Below are 18,333 nucleotides of genomic sequence, written 5' to 3' on the forward strand. Positions count from 1 at the left end.
ATCTATTAAATATAACAATATAAATATTAAATTAATTATAATAAAACAGAATGGCACCCATTCCGTGGTCCCTCAGTTTTCCTTGTGCTTTTTTCCCCTTACCACCACTGTTCTGGACACTGCAGGAAGACAGACAAGAGACCCAGAATGTGGTTTAACTAGACCAGTGCTTTAAGTAACATCTGTGTAGCCTTTTATTTTATTTAATGTAAATTGTGCTATTGTGGGTTCAGCTTTGGTGGCTTCAGTCTCAAGCTCAACAGAATTATTTTTGTTTGTTCTAGATTTAGACCTCATAGGAAAACATGAAACCATAGGCAAGTAACACATACAAGAGCAAGGTTCGCTATTTTTTAGCAGTTTTATTAAAGTTGCCAACAAAGTTATAAATGTTACAGCATGTACAATTCCTAAATATAATCATGTATCAGTTATAACTACATACATACTCACATCCTTCTAAGTGGTGTTAGAGTCTGACGGCCCTCTTATGGATTGATCTTCAATACGGGGATGGTCCCTGCTGGAGGTTTCCCATAGGAAGCTCAATTTTCCCACTCTGGGCATCCTTTTTTATAATGTGATTTTTGTCTATAACCTACATTCTGCGCATGTACATGGAAGTGTCAACCCTCTTTTTCTGATTGGTAGCCGAAAGATACAATTTTAAATTATAAAATGCAAATGTAAAAGCAAATCTTGTCTCCAAGGCCTAAAATAACTAAGCTAAAATCTTGCAGGCCTCAGCATTTTAGTTTGTGTTACTTATATTGAATACATAATTCCTCTAAATACTAATTAATCTTATACTTCTATAGTTCTATAAATTAACTCTACTTAATATACAATAAATACAGATAATATAACATATTAATTAATTATAACATTACACAATAAATGGATAATAAATTAAAATCATTGACTATATCTGGTAACTGTCTGGCAATAACTCATCCAGTGCAGGTCATCTTTCCTTTGTAATCCATACCACCTGGATCACCATGCCATAGCCCTCACTCCTCACACGTACCTCTGAAGGGGGAGTTGCTCCTATCCCTACATTCCCTCTCTACACTGGATTCAGAGGTGTTTGATCTGTAACATTCTGCCTATTGGAAGGACCCTCACTCTCTTGGCTGTTGACACTTCCTCAGTCTTTCACCCAAGCATGACCTGCCAGGGCTTGATGCCCAGATTTCATCACAGAGGGTAGGGTTGCTTTGCCTGCCCCATAATGTGTGGGCACTAGCCAGAAAATTCATAACCCCATCCTAGTCTGCTGCCTACCAGCTGTCTGCAGTAGAGCATACACTGCGGGCTGCTGCTAGGTTTTCCAGGGTAGATGAAAGTCAACAATTTGTAGCTTTCAGGTACAGAATTTAAGTTAGTCCTGGAGAATATTTTTAACTGCTCTCAAAACTTTTCAACCAAGTAATGTAAGTATTCCGCAAGTAGCAAAAGTCAGAAGTCATAGGGTATTTGCCTGATTTAGATATAATTTAGATATAATTTCTCTAGTAGTAGTTTTCCACTTTCTGCTGAGCTGAGAACTTTACCTTGTTTCCTGTTCTGGAAACAGCTTCCACATCCTTAGCATGGTGTGTGGCTATTCAGAGTCTTACTTAGGCATGTGCTGATTACAATGTATTTTGGATCAGGTGATATAAACAGCTGAATACACATCATCTGTGTGTAAAAATCCTTAAGAAAAATAATGTCCCTGGTAGTAGCTTGAACAATGATATATATATTTAGTGAACATGCATCCTGTGTTCCTCGCTTTATCGGAATATTACTAAGTTACTGTAAAATATTCTTTGTTTTTATTTACGTATACGTTTGAAGTGAATTTAGACCTCATGAAAGGTGCTAGATTGACATCCCTGGAGAATTAAGTATTTCATTATAGTAATAAGCTGCTCCAAGGTGTGCCTTCATAGGCTGTTGGTGAATGCCTTAGGTATATTGCAGCCACAAAGGCTGAGTGCCTTCAGACATCAAAGTGCTCATTGATGCACATCCTGGAGTGGTTTATGGCTATTAGAGTATGGTTAATTAATTTACATAAGTGATCTCTCTCTCTCTCCTGCCATCCATCTCCACCCTCTGACAAACAGAGGCTAGGGACACCATTCATTACCCATCCTGGCTAATAGCCATTAATGGACTTAACCTCCATGAATTTATCTAGTTCTCTTTTAAACCCTGTTATATTCCTAGCCTTCACAACCTCCTCAGGTAAGGAGTTCCACAGGTTGACTGTGCGCTGTGTGAAGAAGAACTTCCTTTTATTTGTTTTAAACCTGCTGCCCATTAATTTCATTTGGTGGTCCCTAGTTCTTATATTATGGGAACAAGTAAATAACTTTTCCTTATTCACTTTCTCCACACCTCTCATGATTTTATATACCTCGATCATATCCCCCCTTAGTCTCCTCTTTTCCAAGCTGAAAAGTCCTAGTCTCTTTAATCTCTCCTCATATGGGACCCGTTCCAAACCCCTAATCATTTTAGTTGCCCTTTTCTGAACCTTTTCTAATGCTAGTATATCTTTTCTGAAATGGGGAGACCACATCTGTACACAGTATTCAAGATATGGGCATACTATGGATTTATATAAGGGCAATAAGATATTCTCCGTCTTATTCTCTATCCCTTTTTTAATGATTCCTAACATCCTGTTTGCTTTTTTGACTGCTGCTGCACACTGTGTGGACGTCTTCAGAGAACTATCCACGATGACTCCAAGATCTCTTTCCTGATTAGTTGTAGCTAAATTAGCCCCCATCATATTGTATATATTGTTGGGGTTATTTTTTCCAATGTGCATTACTTTACATTTATCCACATTAAATTTCATTTGCCATTTTGTTGCCCAATCACTTAGTTTTGTGAGATCTTTTTGAAGTTCTTCACAGTCTGCTTTGGTCTTAACTATCTTGAGCAGTTTAGTGTCGTCTGCAAACTTTGCCACCTCACTGTTTACCCCTTTCTCCAGATCATTTATGAATAAGTTGAATAGGATTGGTCCTAGGACTGACCCTTGGGGAACACCACTAGTTACCCCTCTCCATTCTGAAAATTTACCATTTATTCCTATCCTTTGTTCCCTGTCTTTTAACCAGTTCTCAATCCATGAAAGGATCTTCCCTTTTATCCCATAACAATTTAATTTACATAAGAGCATTTGGTGAGGGACCTTGTCAAAGGCTTTCTGGAAATCTAAGTACACTATGTCCATTGGATCTCCCTTGTCCACATGTTTGTTGACTCCTTCAAAGAACTCTAATATATTAGTAAGACATGATTTCCCTTTACAGAAACCATGTTGACTTTTGCCCAACAACTTATGTTCTTCTATGTGTCTGACAATTTTATTTTTTACGATTGTTTCAACTAATTTGCCCGGTACTGACGTTAGACTTACCGGTCTGTAATTGCCAGGATCACCTCTCGAGCCCTTTTAAAATATTGGCGTTACATTAGCTATCTTCCAGTCATTGGGTACAGATGCCGATTTAAAGGACAGGTTACAAACCATAGTTAATAGTTCCGCAGTTTCACATTTGAGTTCTTTCAGAACTTTTGGGTGAATGCCATCTGGTCCCAGTGACTTGTTACTGTTAAGTTATCAATTAATTCCAAAACCTCCTCTAATGACACTTCAGTCTGTGACAATTTCTCAGATTTGTCACCTACAAAGGACGGCTCAGGTTTGGGAATCTCATTTTAATTAAAAGGAAAAAAGTGTCTTTCCACTAGGAAAAATACATTGAAGTAGGATAAGAGAAATTACTAAAGAAAAGAACTCTCAGAAGACAGGAGGAGTAGTTTAAAATGGCCCTTTTCTCTCTCCACCTGCTCTCCCTGTCTTCCTCCCTTTCTTCTTCCCTTCCTCTCTTACTAAATTCCTAATAAACAGAATTGGCAGCCTTAAATCACCTCCCAATTTAGGCACCTCAAGCCTCGTGAAGCTAGTGAAGTAACTGGGCAGTGTTTAAGGTGAAGTTTAATTTTAGGGACATGAAGTGGTTTGAGGCTCCCAATTAAGTTTAGGAATTTGGGACAGGAGCAAGAGGAGGCAAACACAGGAGATCAGAGGTGGGGCAGGGATGTTAAAATTTTTTGCTGCTTTTGTAGCCAATACCCATAACGTGATAAATGGTGTGGTAGAGAAATAGAGCATAAGAAAGAAAAAAATCTTCCTTCTTACATACTTTCTCTTTTACCCATAACACAATGGTGAGAAATAGTCTCTTTCCTTTGATGAGGTCTCAGCTGTGCACCATTAAAAGTGGATGCATCATGAAAAAGATTTAACCAGCCATTAGAACTTGGCTGGGGAAAACTGGAATTCTCAGCCATTATGATCTGGTGTTCTCATCTAATTATCCACAGAACACACACAGCTCTGGCAATAGCATCATTGCAAGCTTCTCTACATTACTCCGCCTGTGTGCCTCTCTTCTCCTCTGGGAAGGGGGGGGGAGAATGGGACACGCTTAGAGGGGGACGATATTAATTAATTCAGCATGTGGATTTAGTTCCTGTCTTTTGTCCTGAGATTGACCGCAAGGGTACTACTTAGTGCAGTTATGATTGATGTGTTTTTTGTGATGTGGAGGTCTGTCCACTGGGCACTGGACTGAGATCAGGGCCGGCTCCAGGCACCAGACGAGAAAGCACGTGCCTGGGGTGGCACATTGTAAGGGGCGGCATTCCGGCCAATCTTGGGGCGGCCAGCCCAGCCCTGAAGGGGCACGGACCCCGACGGGGGGGGGAGGGCAGGAACTAGTGATCCCCGCTGCTCATCGTACCGCCGGGCTCCCCGGGACGCGCCACTCCCCGCCGCCTGCACCGGCCTCCGCCTCCTGTGCCGCTCTGAGCCCGGCCCGGCCGATCCGCCTTTAAAGGAGCGGCTGAGCCAGCACCTCCTGCAGCCCCCGGGCACTGGAAGGAGGGAGAGTTCTGCGGCGGCCCGGCAGGCACCGGAGGGAGGGAGAATTCTGCGGCGGCCCGGCAGGCAGCGGAGGGGCGGGCCCCACTGATCCAGCGCCGTTTGCACTGTGCCGAGCCTCGCTGCAATGCCGGCCCCACGCGGAGATCGCAGACCCCAGCCAGCACTGCCTGTGTCGGCCCCCTTGGAGCCTGCCCGGCCGGGAGAGGCCCCAAGGCCGGAGGGGGGAGCCCCTCTCGCCCAGCTGCAAGCGGACTGCAGCGCCTGGCTGCCCACGGGCGGAGGGAGCGGGCGGGTGCTGCCCTTCACCCCCCTGCAAGCCGCCTTGACTGCCCTCCACGCGCTCCCTGCAGCTGCCGGTTTTTTTTTTTTTTTTGCTTTGGCAGTCCAGCCGCTTTTTTTTTTTTTTTTTTTGCCTGGGGCGGCAAAAAAGCTAGAGCCGGCCCTGACTGAGATCACAAACTCATTGAATTTAATAGCCATCAGATTCTAGCCATTTTAGACAAATCTTCCCCGTTTGGATTCAAACCAATGACCCAGAAGGTTTTGGTCTCTTCAGTTAGGGCCAACAAAATATATATTTGGTTCACTGTGTCTAACCTGCAGTGTTAAGTCTCCAGACATTTACATTTTTCATCTGTTTTTAAGTAGTAGCCTTAAAGTTTTCAGTCTGCCTGAAAAAGGAAAGAAAATTCTTCATGTAAAAAACCATAGCCACATACATTTAGACATGCTGGTTGATAGCAGTAATTGAACCTGGGAACTTCAGAACTGAAAAGAGGCCTTTCTGCTTAAGCTGAGAGCTCCTTTGGCAGTGTGAAAGTGGTAAGTTGTAGTTACTCGGGCAATCCATTACAGGGAGACATTGTTGCATGTTCTAGACCAGTGTATTGCAGTTACAAAATGAGAGGTTCACAAAGCACATATTTCCCTTTTTCAATATCTTGCTCCCATGTATGCACATGCACGTCATGTGTCAGCGTATACCCACTAACTCTAGAGAACATTATGTGGTCTCCGTCTGGCTCCTCTTTTAGCCTAAGCTCCCCTGACTCCTGCTAACGCTTTTATATTTATCTAAAACTCTCAGGATGATTCCCTTCATATCTGGTGTTCATTGCACTAATTAGTGGTGGGCAACTCTCAAAAGCTTGGAGACTTAATTTAGATATAGACTCAGAAGTTTGGACTCCTGTTAGAAATGTCAGTTTCTTGGGTGTGCAAAATTAGATTGGATTTCTTACGGGAACAACTTTCTTTTGAACTTTCTAGTATTTCTTTCTTCTAATTAGACCACAAATTCAGTTAGATGGCTTTTAAGGTAGCTGGACGTTTCTATTTCTGGTGCCAGATGGAACACAGACGTGTAAAGGTGCAAATGTGAAAACTTAATCAAACCTAAAAAAAAGCCGCATTTAGGTTGGGTTTGAGGGATGACAAAGGTTCATGGGAGGGTAAATTTTCATTTTATCTGGACCAGTGTGTCCATTCCTGAGGACAAATGCAGAAATGTAATGCAACACTTAGGAATATTTATGTGCACTAGGCCAAATTATGTCCACGCTTCCACCCATTCACTGCATTTGCATGTATCTTGCTAACAAAACCATGGCCTAATGTGTGACATAATCAGTTGGTGCTTTCCTTCTCATATCAGATTCAGTTCTTGAAACTGATTGTAGATATTGTTTTCTAACTTAAGAATTAGCATTTCATATTGTCATGTACAGGGTCTGTCGCATCTTACGCGCATTTAACATGCGCGATTTCAGCTTTACGCAGTCGGCAAAAACAAAAAAAAGAGAAAAATAACAATTTTAATACTGTACCTGTGTGCGGGCGATTCCGCCCGCCATTCAACTCAATGTAATTTTGACTATACGCGGTTTTCGCTTTACGCGCTAACCGCGGAACGGAACCCCCGCATAAGATGAGACTCGCCTGTAAATACATTTTACGTGACTTCAATCCTGAACTTGCAAATATGTATCTTTGACCAAAATATGTTTTTAATAGCATGTTTTAGGGCTTTAGACATGAAATTAATTAAATTTGTCAGCTTAAAGACAAGTTGCTCTTGTCATTCTTTTTAACATATTTTGCTTTAGGTCAGTTTTGCTGTATGTGATCCTACAATTGTAATGCATGATAAAAGAAACAAGGTACCATCTTTTGTGTTCCATACTAGCATATAATTTCTAGTTTTACAATAGGTGCACCACATAATGGCTGCATGACATGAAGATTAAAAGGTCAATTGCCTTTGAGGCATTCTGAATAGTTAATGTAATGAGATGATCAAAAAACAGTGCTGCAGGTAGTGTCAGATGTGCAAAATTGCTTCCACTTCAGACTGGGAAATGGTTAGCATCATAAGAAGGTAGTATGTTGCTGTCCACACAATCATTATTTAAAACTTGGTTTTGCTTTAGGAGGAATCTTGAAGGAAAATTGCGAGGAACATTTTATTATGTTGATCCGGTAAACTTCCACCCTATCTGCTTATGACTTGACAGAAGTGAGCATTGTCAAAAATATAGCAACCCTCCTATTATCTGTAACATATATCAAGATTCTTAAGAGTCTGCTATTTATTAAATATTTTACTTGGTAAATACCTTGAATTCTTTTGAAAAGAATTGTCATTATGTTGCCTTTCATAGTGAATATTAATGATAGGTTTAAATTCATTTTTTAATGACCGGTCATTGTGCTATTTCAAAATTTAATTATACTGAATGGATTTCAGGACCCATAACATTGACAAGATCTTTTCTATGTTCAGTTTATGAAACGGTTACCATCTTTAGTGCATTTAAGTATCATTGCTCAGTGGTTGGATGGATGAGCTGACAATTTATTTCCCTCTGGTTGTTTTAGTGTTCCTTCAAGGTCTGCATTGCTAACTTTGTATGGGGAAAATCAGGGTATTATCATCTTGTACAAATCTGAGACAAATAATCCTTTACTCTCTTGCAGCCATGAACATCTTTTCACCCATTTCTTTTTGTTTTCCTATATTCCTCCTTCTCTAGAGATCCCATGGCATAATAGCCCATCTTTTTGGCTAAGTTCACTCTGGAACCATTATCAGTGCCATTCCAGAACTGTCCAGAGGGTTGGTTTTTTTTTTTTTTTTTAATTAGTAGTGCAAGGTTCTCTACTCTCACAGGGCTAAGGCTCTTGCTGTAACACTCCCGCCTGCAGGACCGTAGGACTGAGCAGTTTTGAATGACAAGTGGGAAATATTTGTATTGTACCTTTTATCCCCTTCAAACTGACCCTGGTTTCAAGGTTTGAGATGTACCCATAAACCTGAAGGATTATGTTTGTACCAAGGGAAAGTCTGTGAGGCCTTCTCAAACATCTTCACCTTCCCAAGAAACTGTTGTCTCTTTTTAAATAATTAGAGTTATTGGAGCAGGGCGATGGGACCCTGGTCTTCCACTTCCCCAGCGGGTGCCCCAACCACCAGCTACAGAGTCATTTTCTCTTTCTCTCTCAGGTCCAGTGCCTCTTGAAGTATTTATCCAAAGTGGAACAGCTTCAACAGGAGAGATTGAGGGAGCCCCACATCAGACTGTCCCATAACTCAGTGATCAGAGCACCCTGCTGAGAGGTGGGAGACCCCTGTTCAAATCCTTTCTCCACTCGAATTAGAGGGGGTAAATGAACCTGGGTCTCCCACATTCCAGGTGGGTGCTCTAACTACTGGGTTAAAGATTATAAGGTGGGTGGCAGCACCACCACTATCTCCAGCCACTGTTTTGTGTGGAGGGAGGCAGGTGCCTAACTCTTTCTCATAAGAAATTATGTAGGCACCTAAGCCACCTGACTCCAGGAGAGGGGTTCCTGGTTGTGGATTGCTAGCAGAGATAGGTGCTTCCCTGAAACCCAGATTTAGACATCTAAGTCCCTAAGGGGGAGGGTTTAGGACACACCCCTCTCCTCAGCATCTTCCATTGGCTATTTTAGGCAGCTCTCCACCTAGCTTGCTGGCTTTTCTGAATCACATTCTTAGGTGCCTAGCTATAAGTCCCTTTGTGGATCTGGGCCTTAGTGGCCTGGGATTAGTGTGTCCACTTCCTGCTACCTATCCAGGAGTCAATTGTGTCCTGGCCTCTCTTCAATACCTTTGGTGTGTATTGAAGATTGTCCATTCCTGATGGTCCCTTTGATAAGATAAAAAGTAGGGGAAGAGGCAACTGGGAACCCCCCCACAGAGTATCAGGGAGAAAGGCTGCCTGTCTCCAGGAGAGGTGCGAGGTCACCTGAGCCTAACCCTTACGGTGTTTTATCTGCTCTCAACTCAAAACATCAAGGACTTCACAGTAATTGAAAGAAGGGGCTGGTAATAGAAAGGACCACAATGCAAGGGAGAGAGATGGGATTCCGGTGGTTGTCAGAGTGTATTCAATTATGGTATAACTTCCAAACAACATAAATAGATGGGTTTGCTTCCAATCTTTGTGAATAAAACATTTGGGTTCAGTTCACCATAACCTGCAGGCTCACACAGCTCAGGTTTTGAACTCAGATTTTCTTCTACAACTAGACCACCAGTCTTGTCAGATTATATTAATCAGTTATATTTCATAGTGCATGAACATTTGTTACAGTGCAGTGTAGTTACACTGTAATTACAGTATGGTTCTAATTTTTAATACCTGTAATCATCAGTAATCCTTATAATCAGATTCTTAACTCAAGTGCCCAACTCCCTTTTGTGCCTTTGAAAATCTTCCCCATATTACTTCTTATTAGCCCTGTAGTTTCATACTTAACACGTGTTTTTTTTAGAATCCTGCCTTTAAATCCAAGTCTCTTTAACCCTGAGCCAGCAAATGATGGGTGTCTGGTGAAAGCAGTCTGTTTTGTCTGAGTATTTTGGAAAGCTCAAAATTAACCACTTTGCCTGATTAAAAATTGCTGCTGATAGTTTCTCTCTAAGTCATTGATTTTAATTCTGTTCTATTATTGCACTCATTTGTTGTTATTAATTTATTTGTTTATATTTATAAAGCACACATTCAGTATTCAATGTATTGCTAGCATGCTCTGGGACAAGGAAGACTGGTCTAGCAGATGGAGCATAGGGCTGGGAGTCAGTGAACCTGTTCCTCATCTCTGCCACTGACTCTGTGCCTCAGTCACCCCATCTGTAATCTTGGGATAGTGATGCATGCTCACCTTTTGTAAACTACTTTGAGGCCTATGAATGAAAAGCAAAGCATGGTGGCTGTTATAGAATAACAGCAGATAAAATAATAATGTACATAGAATCATAGAATATCCGGGTTGGCAGAGACCTCAGGAGGTCATCTAGTCCAACCCCCTGCTCAAAGCAGGACCAACACCAACTAAATCATCCCAGCCAGGGCTTTGTCAAGCCAGGCCTTAAAAACTTCCAAGGATGGAGATTCCACCACTTCTCTAGGTAACCCATTCCAGTGCTTCACCACCCTCCTAGTGAAATAGTGTTTCCTAATATCCAACCTAGACCTCCCCCACTGCAACTTGAGACCATTGCTCCTTGTTCTGTCATCTGCCACTATTGGAAACAGCCATCCTATTTGGAACCCCCCTTCAGTAGTTGAAGGCTGCTATCAAATCCCCACTCATTCTTCTCTTCTGCAGATTACATAAACTCAGTTCCCTCAGCCTCTCCTCGTAAGTCATAGGCCCCAGCCCCCTAATCATTTTTGTTGCCCTCCGCTGGACTGTCTCCAGTTTGTCCACATCCTTTCTGTAGTGGGGGCCCAAAACTGGACGCAATATTCCAGATGTGGCCTCACTAGTAGATTCACCTTACCAAATAGAGGGGAATAATCACTTCCCTCAATCTGCTGGCAATGCTCCTACTAATGCAGCCCAGTATACCGTTAGCCTTCTTGGCAACAAGGGCACACTGTTGATTTATATCCAGCTTCTCATCCACTTTAATCCCCAGGTCCTTTTCTGCAGAACTACTGCTTAGCTAGTCGGTCCCCAGCCTGTAGCAGTTCATGAGATTTTTCCATCCTAAATGTAGGACTCTGCACTTGCCCTTGTTGAACTTCATAAGATTTCTTTTGGCCCAATCCTCCAATTTGTCTAGGTCACTCTGAACCCTATCCCTACCCTCCAGTGGATCTACCTCTCCCCCCAGTTTAGTGTCATCCGTGAACTTGCTGAGGGTGCAATTCATCCCATCATCCAGATCATTAATGAAGATGTTAAACAAAACTGGCCCCAGGACTGACCCATCGGGCACTCTGCTAGATACCGGCTGCTAACTAGACATTGAGATGTTGATCACTACCTGTTGACCCTGATGATCTAGCCAGCTTTCTATCCACCTTATAGTCCATTCGTCCATTCATACCCCTACTGATTCTTTTTTCTGCTATTTAGTCTCTCCTGATGTCTGTATGAAAGCTCAGTCATTCTTATATAGGGAGTATAACATAAAGTATAATCTGTACACTTTACACTCTGCTTATTAAAATCACAATTATATGATACAGGAATAACTTCATAATCCAATTTGCTATGGAATATAGTTGTCTTAAGGTCTTTAGGAGGAAAGTCTATCTACTGTTCCGAAACAGCTGTATAAATTTACCATGGTTGACTAGTTAGTAAGTCACTCACACTTAGAGCTTTTTTTTTACATAAGTAGCATATAGAACTATGAATTTATAGCATATAATATGTAAAAATATTCTGCTGAATATAAAATGGTTCTGGTCTCTCTTAGCTGAAAGTGGCACAGGAAGCAAAGTATGATGTGGGTGATTAGGCAAGGAAACAGGAGTCATTCCTGCTGTTCACCCTCTCATAGTGCCAGTGGCTGTTTGTCATTCACATACTGAAGATTTTATTCTGCTGTTGGGATTGAACTAACTTAACATAACTATATTCAAGACAATTTCAATATGAAAAAAAATGAAAAAAACTAATCATTGCTTCAATTCACTGGATTTGAATTTTTGCATGGAATGCAGCTGCATACACATGTGTAATTCATTTTGCTTGATTTGCTGATCCCACTCACATGCCATTAAATAAGAGTTGCCAGCTGGCTTGTGCAGGTGCAGTCATTTCTGTGGGGTTCTGTGAATGGATGCTGTGGCAAGAGAGGAAGAGACAAAGACAAGGGCAAGGGTTATAGGCAACAGAGTGGGATCATTTCAAAGTTCAGGTAGTAGTCACTTGGAGAAATCTCCTGCTTTTAGAAACTGATAACCAGAAAACATGACCTTCAGACTCTAGACTTTTTCTTTTCTTTACTTGGTGTCTAATTCTGTAACCTTTTTCTCCCACTGAGTAGCACTTATGTGAGTAATGCCATTGAAATCAGTGGGATTACTGTCATATGTGCTATTGACTGAAAAGGGGCTGCAGAATTGAGTTGTTGGTTGCTAGGAAGAAAGTTTCTTTTTTAGATAAGAGTAGAAAAACTTTTCATTTGTGATTATTAGAGTATCTAATATTGATTCAGTGTTTTTGTTATCTTCCCTCATTTTAATTTCAAAACTTTACAGATTGTCATACTTGAAATTACTAAGGAAAATTTAAGTTTGTGTTGTTTTCTTCACTTGTTTTTAAAAACAATGGTCCAGATTCTCAGTTATTCTAAATTGCCATAGAAGCATTGAAGTTAGTGAGGTATGCCAATTTACACCAGCTGAGGATTAGTCCTATACATCTTTTAGCAAATCCCCAACACATTTTATACTTGTTTTTAAGTATTGGGAGTAGATGAATTTAACATTAAATGACTTGTTAGCATGAGGTGTGGATATTCCAATTCAGTGAGAACTTCTTTTGCCCCTGACTATTAGCATCTTAAAAAAGAAGAAATACTAGCTGCACAAGTGAACTGCTAGCAGTAGAAATATTAGCTGCATGTAGCATATATGTAGACACTGGGCTAAATCCTGCCATGAACGGGAGTTTTGTTTTAGGACAGTAGGATTTTGGCCCCTATATTTTTGAAACCTTCTATAAAATGAGAAAATCGATGACTTACGAGAAGAGGCTGAGGGAACTGAGCTTGTTTAGTCTGCAGAAGAGAAGAGTGAGGGGGGATTTGATAGCAGCCTTCACCTACCTGAAGGGGGGTTCCAAAGAGGTTGGAGCTTGGCTGGGTTACCTAGGGAGGTGGTGAAATCTCCATCCTGAGAGGTTTTTAAGGCCTGTCTTGACAAAGCCCTGGCTGGGATGATTTAGTTGGTGTTGGTCCTGCTTTGAGCAGGGGGTTGGACTAGATGACCTCCTGAGGTCTCTTCCAACCCTAATCTTCTATGATTCTGTGATTGAAACACACTTTCCATTTCTCTGATATATTCTAATGAGGAGTGAAGGTACTAGATACTGATGTTTGTATATACATAACCCTGTCACAGAGAGACAAATTTTGCCCTCATGCATCTGCAGTGTAGAAAAATACAAATCCCACCTTTTTCATTATAATGCAAGTTATGACAGAAGTGCCCACCCAGAGGTACAACTTTAATACCACAGTGACTAGTTCCACTGAAATCAATGGGAGTGCTTGGGGTAGCAAAGTTAAGCATGTGTATAAGTGTTTACCAGGCCTTAATTCTGAATTGCCTTTCTTTTCTCTTTTTCTTTAAGTGAGGTTTTTAATATTATGCCATCAGGTTTCCCCCCCAAATTTACATAGCTCATATTTTCACTAAACAATGCTTTCACAATGAGAGCACCATTTTGTGATATCTTGTAAAGCTTGATAGAAAACAGAACTTTATATACATGGGAAATAAACAATCTGTTAATAACATGTTGCCTTGGTAGCAAGGCAAACTCAGAAATCTTAAATCTCTAAATATGCAATTTATCTTTTAGGGTGAAGTGGGTGTTAAAGGAGAAAATGGTGTTTCTGGGCTTCCTGGGGAAAAGGTAAGTGTGACACTGCACTCTATATTCTTCACAGAGATATTATTATATGATATGATTATGGCATAACTATGATGTATTTATGCAAGATAGGTCATGTAAGATATTGAAAAAGTTATGATTTACTGAATATTGTCCTACTTCTGTGCATGTATAATTTTTGTATTTGAAGTTAGAAATATTGACTATGTATCTGTGTTTCAAATGTGTTTACACATGGGGTACACCCTCTAGACAAAAGACTCAGTCTAGATGGCTGGCTGGGAAGGGCCCATTCAAGTTAATAAACCATTAGGGAGAACAATAGGCCTTACAAGAAGCTTATTTCACACCGGGGGAAAGAGAGGGAGGCCTTCCTGAAGGATGCTATAAACAGCTTCTGAGTTATGGCTGCTGTGACACTACAGGCACATGTGACCTGGTCACCTGGTGCTGGACTCCATATTGGGATATCAGTGTTTTTCCACTGACTGGCGTGGGAATCAAGCTTTGAGACAAAGCATATGCAAAAGCTATTTAAGGCAGGGGAGTGACATCATTGTGGTTCTTCACTGACTCCCCATCCAAGAAGATTCCTGGAAACACCTGAGGAACATAAAACTGAGCTGGGGAGAAGTGCTGGACCCAGGCTAAAGGGATTTTTAGCCTATGAATGAAACACCTGGGGATTCCAAGCTGTAAATTAGTGCAGCTTGCTCCTTAAGAATCTGCCAGCCTGTTTATCACTCAGGGTGAGAATCTGCTAATTCATATCCTACCTATCTAGTATGTTAAACTCAGTTTACAGTTTTGTTTATTTACTAGGTAAGCTGCTTTGATCTGTTTGCTATCACTTATAATCACTTAAAATCTATCCTTTTATAGTTAAACTTATTTTATGTTTTAATCCAAACCAGTGTGCATTTGACTAAGGTGTCTGGGGAAAATCTCAGCTTGGTTACCACAAGTAACCACATAGTCCCCAGGTGTTAAGCGAATATACTTGCCAGATTTGACCAGGGCAGTACCGTACTGCTCTGAGGTCCTAGGATGAGATTCTGGTGGTTAGAGAGCTTGCACGTAACTGCAGCTGGGTCTGTCCCCCTTACCTGTGTGAATGCCGATGAAAGTGCAAGCTTGGAGGGCTTTGCAACTTGTCACAGCAGCACAGTGTGAGAGGGAGCCCAGGCTGGTGGGTCAGAGGGCTCAGTGGTACTCCAGTTCCAGGTGGCACCCCGGGGGGAGTCCATCACTGTATGTTTGTACACATAATTGCATAGAAAATGTTAAGACAACATTTTATTGACATAAAATTGTTACAGTATTTCAACAATTTTTTAAAATAGTTAACGAGAAATTTCATGAAATCCCGGGAGGCTTTGTACTGTCAACATGTTGATATACTCTTATTCTTGCATCTTTAAAATGAATATCAAAGGTTAAAAATATATTTAAATCTATTTGAATCTCTGGAATCGTCTGTTTCTCTGTTTAGTATGTTTATGTAGAATAGCTATGTTGGTTAAATTGGTCTAATTTAGGGGTGGAGTGGTACAATATTATGGATGGAATTGACCCTCAGGTTTAAATGACTTAAATTCAATTACTAATTGAAAAGATTTTTTATGAACGTTAATAGGACAGTTGGGATTAAGAACATACTAATGCAATTCAACAATACAAATACATCTCAGTGGTTTTATCTATAGTAAGATGAGTATGAAATGGAATGAGCATTTCATGCTAATAGTATTAGGCAGAGAACAGCGAGTGACTTCTCTAAGAATCTGACAATTCAATTTCAGTATCACCTAAGAACTCCCCCATACAATTTATTGTAATCATATTTTATAAATTATTTTTTTACCATTTTAAAAGTAAATTGTACCCATTTGTCGAAACCCAGCCGTCTGAAATTATAAAATGAGAAGCTCTTTGCATCAGAAATAAATTGTGAAATATATTTGAAAATTAAGTTTAATTACAATTTGAAATTTGGAGCCTACTACTGAAAGCTACATTTTAAAATAGAACAATATAATAGGGGACTGGATCACTCTGAGGATTGGTTTTGGAATGAAGAGTTTCCACCACCAGGTTATCAATTTAATTCCAACAGAATTTGGAAGTGACTGAGTGTTGCTACCAGAATAGTGGTGCAGCAGTGCCACTATAGTTAAGGGTGCAATACCACCTCTCTTTAAAGATTGACCTTTACACAAAGTCCTCTAAACTCAACATGCTTAGTCAGATTTTTCTGAAATTTGGTGTGCCTCAGGAGTGAGTCGTTTGAGCAAAATCTAGAGATCAGGCTATTCTTGTGATGTCAGTCAAAATGGTGTCAATCGGTCAGTTTTTTATCCAAGGTAGTGCATGGCACCCATTAAGTCTTTGGGGGTTCCAAATTGTGAATAGTATTTAAGAAGGTATTTGCTTCTTTGCCTACAGAGATGTGCTGACTGGGAGGATTTCCGTGTGCATGCACCAATAAAGAAAATAATTGTCAGAGGGTTTCTATGCAGCCACTTCCCATCTGTAAATTACTAAAAATATGCATAGTAGAAAGTCAGCAATGACACTCAAAATAAAAATGGAAATATTGTACTTACTTGGCTCTTTCTCTGACTTTACATTTGTCTTTAGAAGTGTGGCATTTTCCAAAATATTTTGTCTACGTAAATTTTTACAATTTAGATTCTTCAGGGGGGGAATTGTAAAAATCATCTTGCATTAGGATAAGCTCTGTTTAATTCCCATAATAAAACACCTCCTGTGGTTTCCATGATAAAAACAGGTACAAACTCAATTTTTCTAAGTAATTTGCCTAAATTATCAGAAGAAGTTGTTTCTTCCCTAACACAAATGCTGTAATTGCATTTAGTAGTCTTTCTTTGGTATCCAGAGTTAATGTTGATTGTTTGGGTCCTTGCTCAGTTTACTGCAGCTTTGTCTCTCCAAAACTGTGGTCTGTTTACACTCAGCAGTTTGAAATATCAGAACTTTCCAGCTTTCCTGAGCATTGTAGTCCTTTTTCATTTCAGAACAAGTTAGAGCTGAATTGTCAGAATATTAAATTAAAAGTGAACTAAAATTAAATCTGAAACTGCTAGGTTAAAGCATGTCAAGAACTGTTTTAAAAAAATTAACCACCAACCTATGCAGGGTATAAATTTTCTGAATAATGAGGTACTGTGACGCCTTGGGGGGTTCATCCAAACAATTAAGGGGTTATGTCACCACCTGCCCTGTAGCCTTAGGTGCTTCTGTACTGTGCAGCTTAGATCCCTGACACCAGCAGCCTGCTTACAGCACAATGACTTCACCCTGGCTTCTATCAGCCTGGCTATTCTTTGTGCAGTGACACCAATAGCCTTCCAGTTCCCAGTCTCCCCAAAACCATGTCTTCTGCGGTGCTTAGTCCCTCACAAAACCTTATCAAGTTTGCTGCTTCTTTAAAGAGACAGTACCTAGCACCAGCCTGTTAGTTTGGCTGAAGATTTTACTCTTCAGTTTGAAACACTGCACTGAGATGGTTGTGTAATAAAACAAGATTAAGTTTATTAACAAAGAACTTGTATTCAGCGGATACCGAGTAGAAGGAATTGGGATAGAAATGGTTACAAACAAACAAAAATAAAAATATGTTTCTAAGACTAAAACCCAACTTAACAAACTTTTGTTTGGAGTAGTTTTCTCACCACAGTTGTTCTTACAGCATGGCTGCCCAGTCCTTAGCCAGGATACAACATAGAGCCGAAAGCACTTGGTTTCATTGTTTCCTCAGGTTAAGTATGCCAAAATGGCTTTCTCTCTCTGCTTATATCCTCAGTTTCTTTTTTGTCAAGGCAGGAAGCCCTCCTAGGGACTCAGCTTGCTGTGTCCACCTGGGAGTTGAGCCCATGTTAATTTTTGCAGTTTCCTTCCTGCCACTATGATAGTTAAGTGGTGATCTCCCCCACGAACTAGTCTGATGGCTTTGTTTGCCTTTTATGTAAATGTACTTCTATCGTCTTTCTTTGCTCAATATACATTGGAGACACATTCAAACAGGCAGAACCATGTTCCTTTGTCTACGGCAGGGTGTCTTATGCCCTATCTTCCAAAAACATTTTAAGAACATATGTCTAGCATATATTTATAATTTTCCATACATCACTTGTACATACACCACGCAATAATATTAATGACTAGCATGTCATTCTAGCATACTTTCCATGACATCTTTTAGATACAGTTTATGACAACAGTGAGTTGGGGTATACTGAGCTGGTCAGGCCAGCTGAGACTCACTGCTAGATACCAGGGAGCCCCTTGTCCTTTGGCACAGGCATGCTCTTTGGGTTAAAGATAACTTGAGCAGATTAGTGAAAATAATTGCAAAAAAACTTTTATTGCATAAAAGTGAATATTTACATTTTTATTCACAGTGAATATTTGACATTTCATGTGATGTTTGCTAATCCCTTATTTCTCTGTAGCAAACCTACAGCACC

At 40.4% G+C, this 18,333-nt stretch overlaps 1 protein-coding gene across 1 annotated transcript in view; it reads left to right on the plus strand.

Annotated features, from left to right (window-relative positions):
• Positions 1–18,333, plus strand: part of COL19A1 (collagen type XIX alpha 1 chain) — a 334,061-nt gene that overhangs the window by 56,907 nt on the left and 258,821 nt on the right. The window contains 1 exon segment of the mRNA XM_065401717.1: positions 13,811–13,864. Coding sequence (XP_065257789.1) covers positions 13,811–13,864 — 54 coding nt within the window.

This window comes from Emys orbicularis, chromosome 3 (genome assembly GCF_028017835.1).
Source record: "Emys orbicularis isolate rEmyOrb1 chromosome 3, rEmyOrb1.hap1, whole genome shotgun sequence".
Taxonomy (NCBI): domain Eukaryota; kingdom Metazoa; phylum Chordata; order Testudines; family Emydidae; genus Emys; species Emys orbicularis.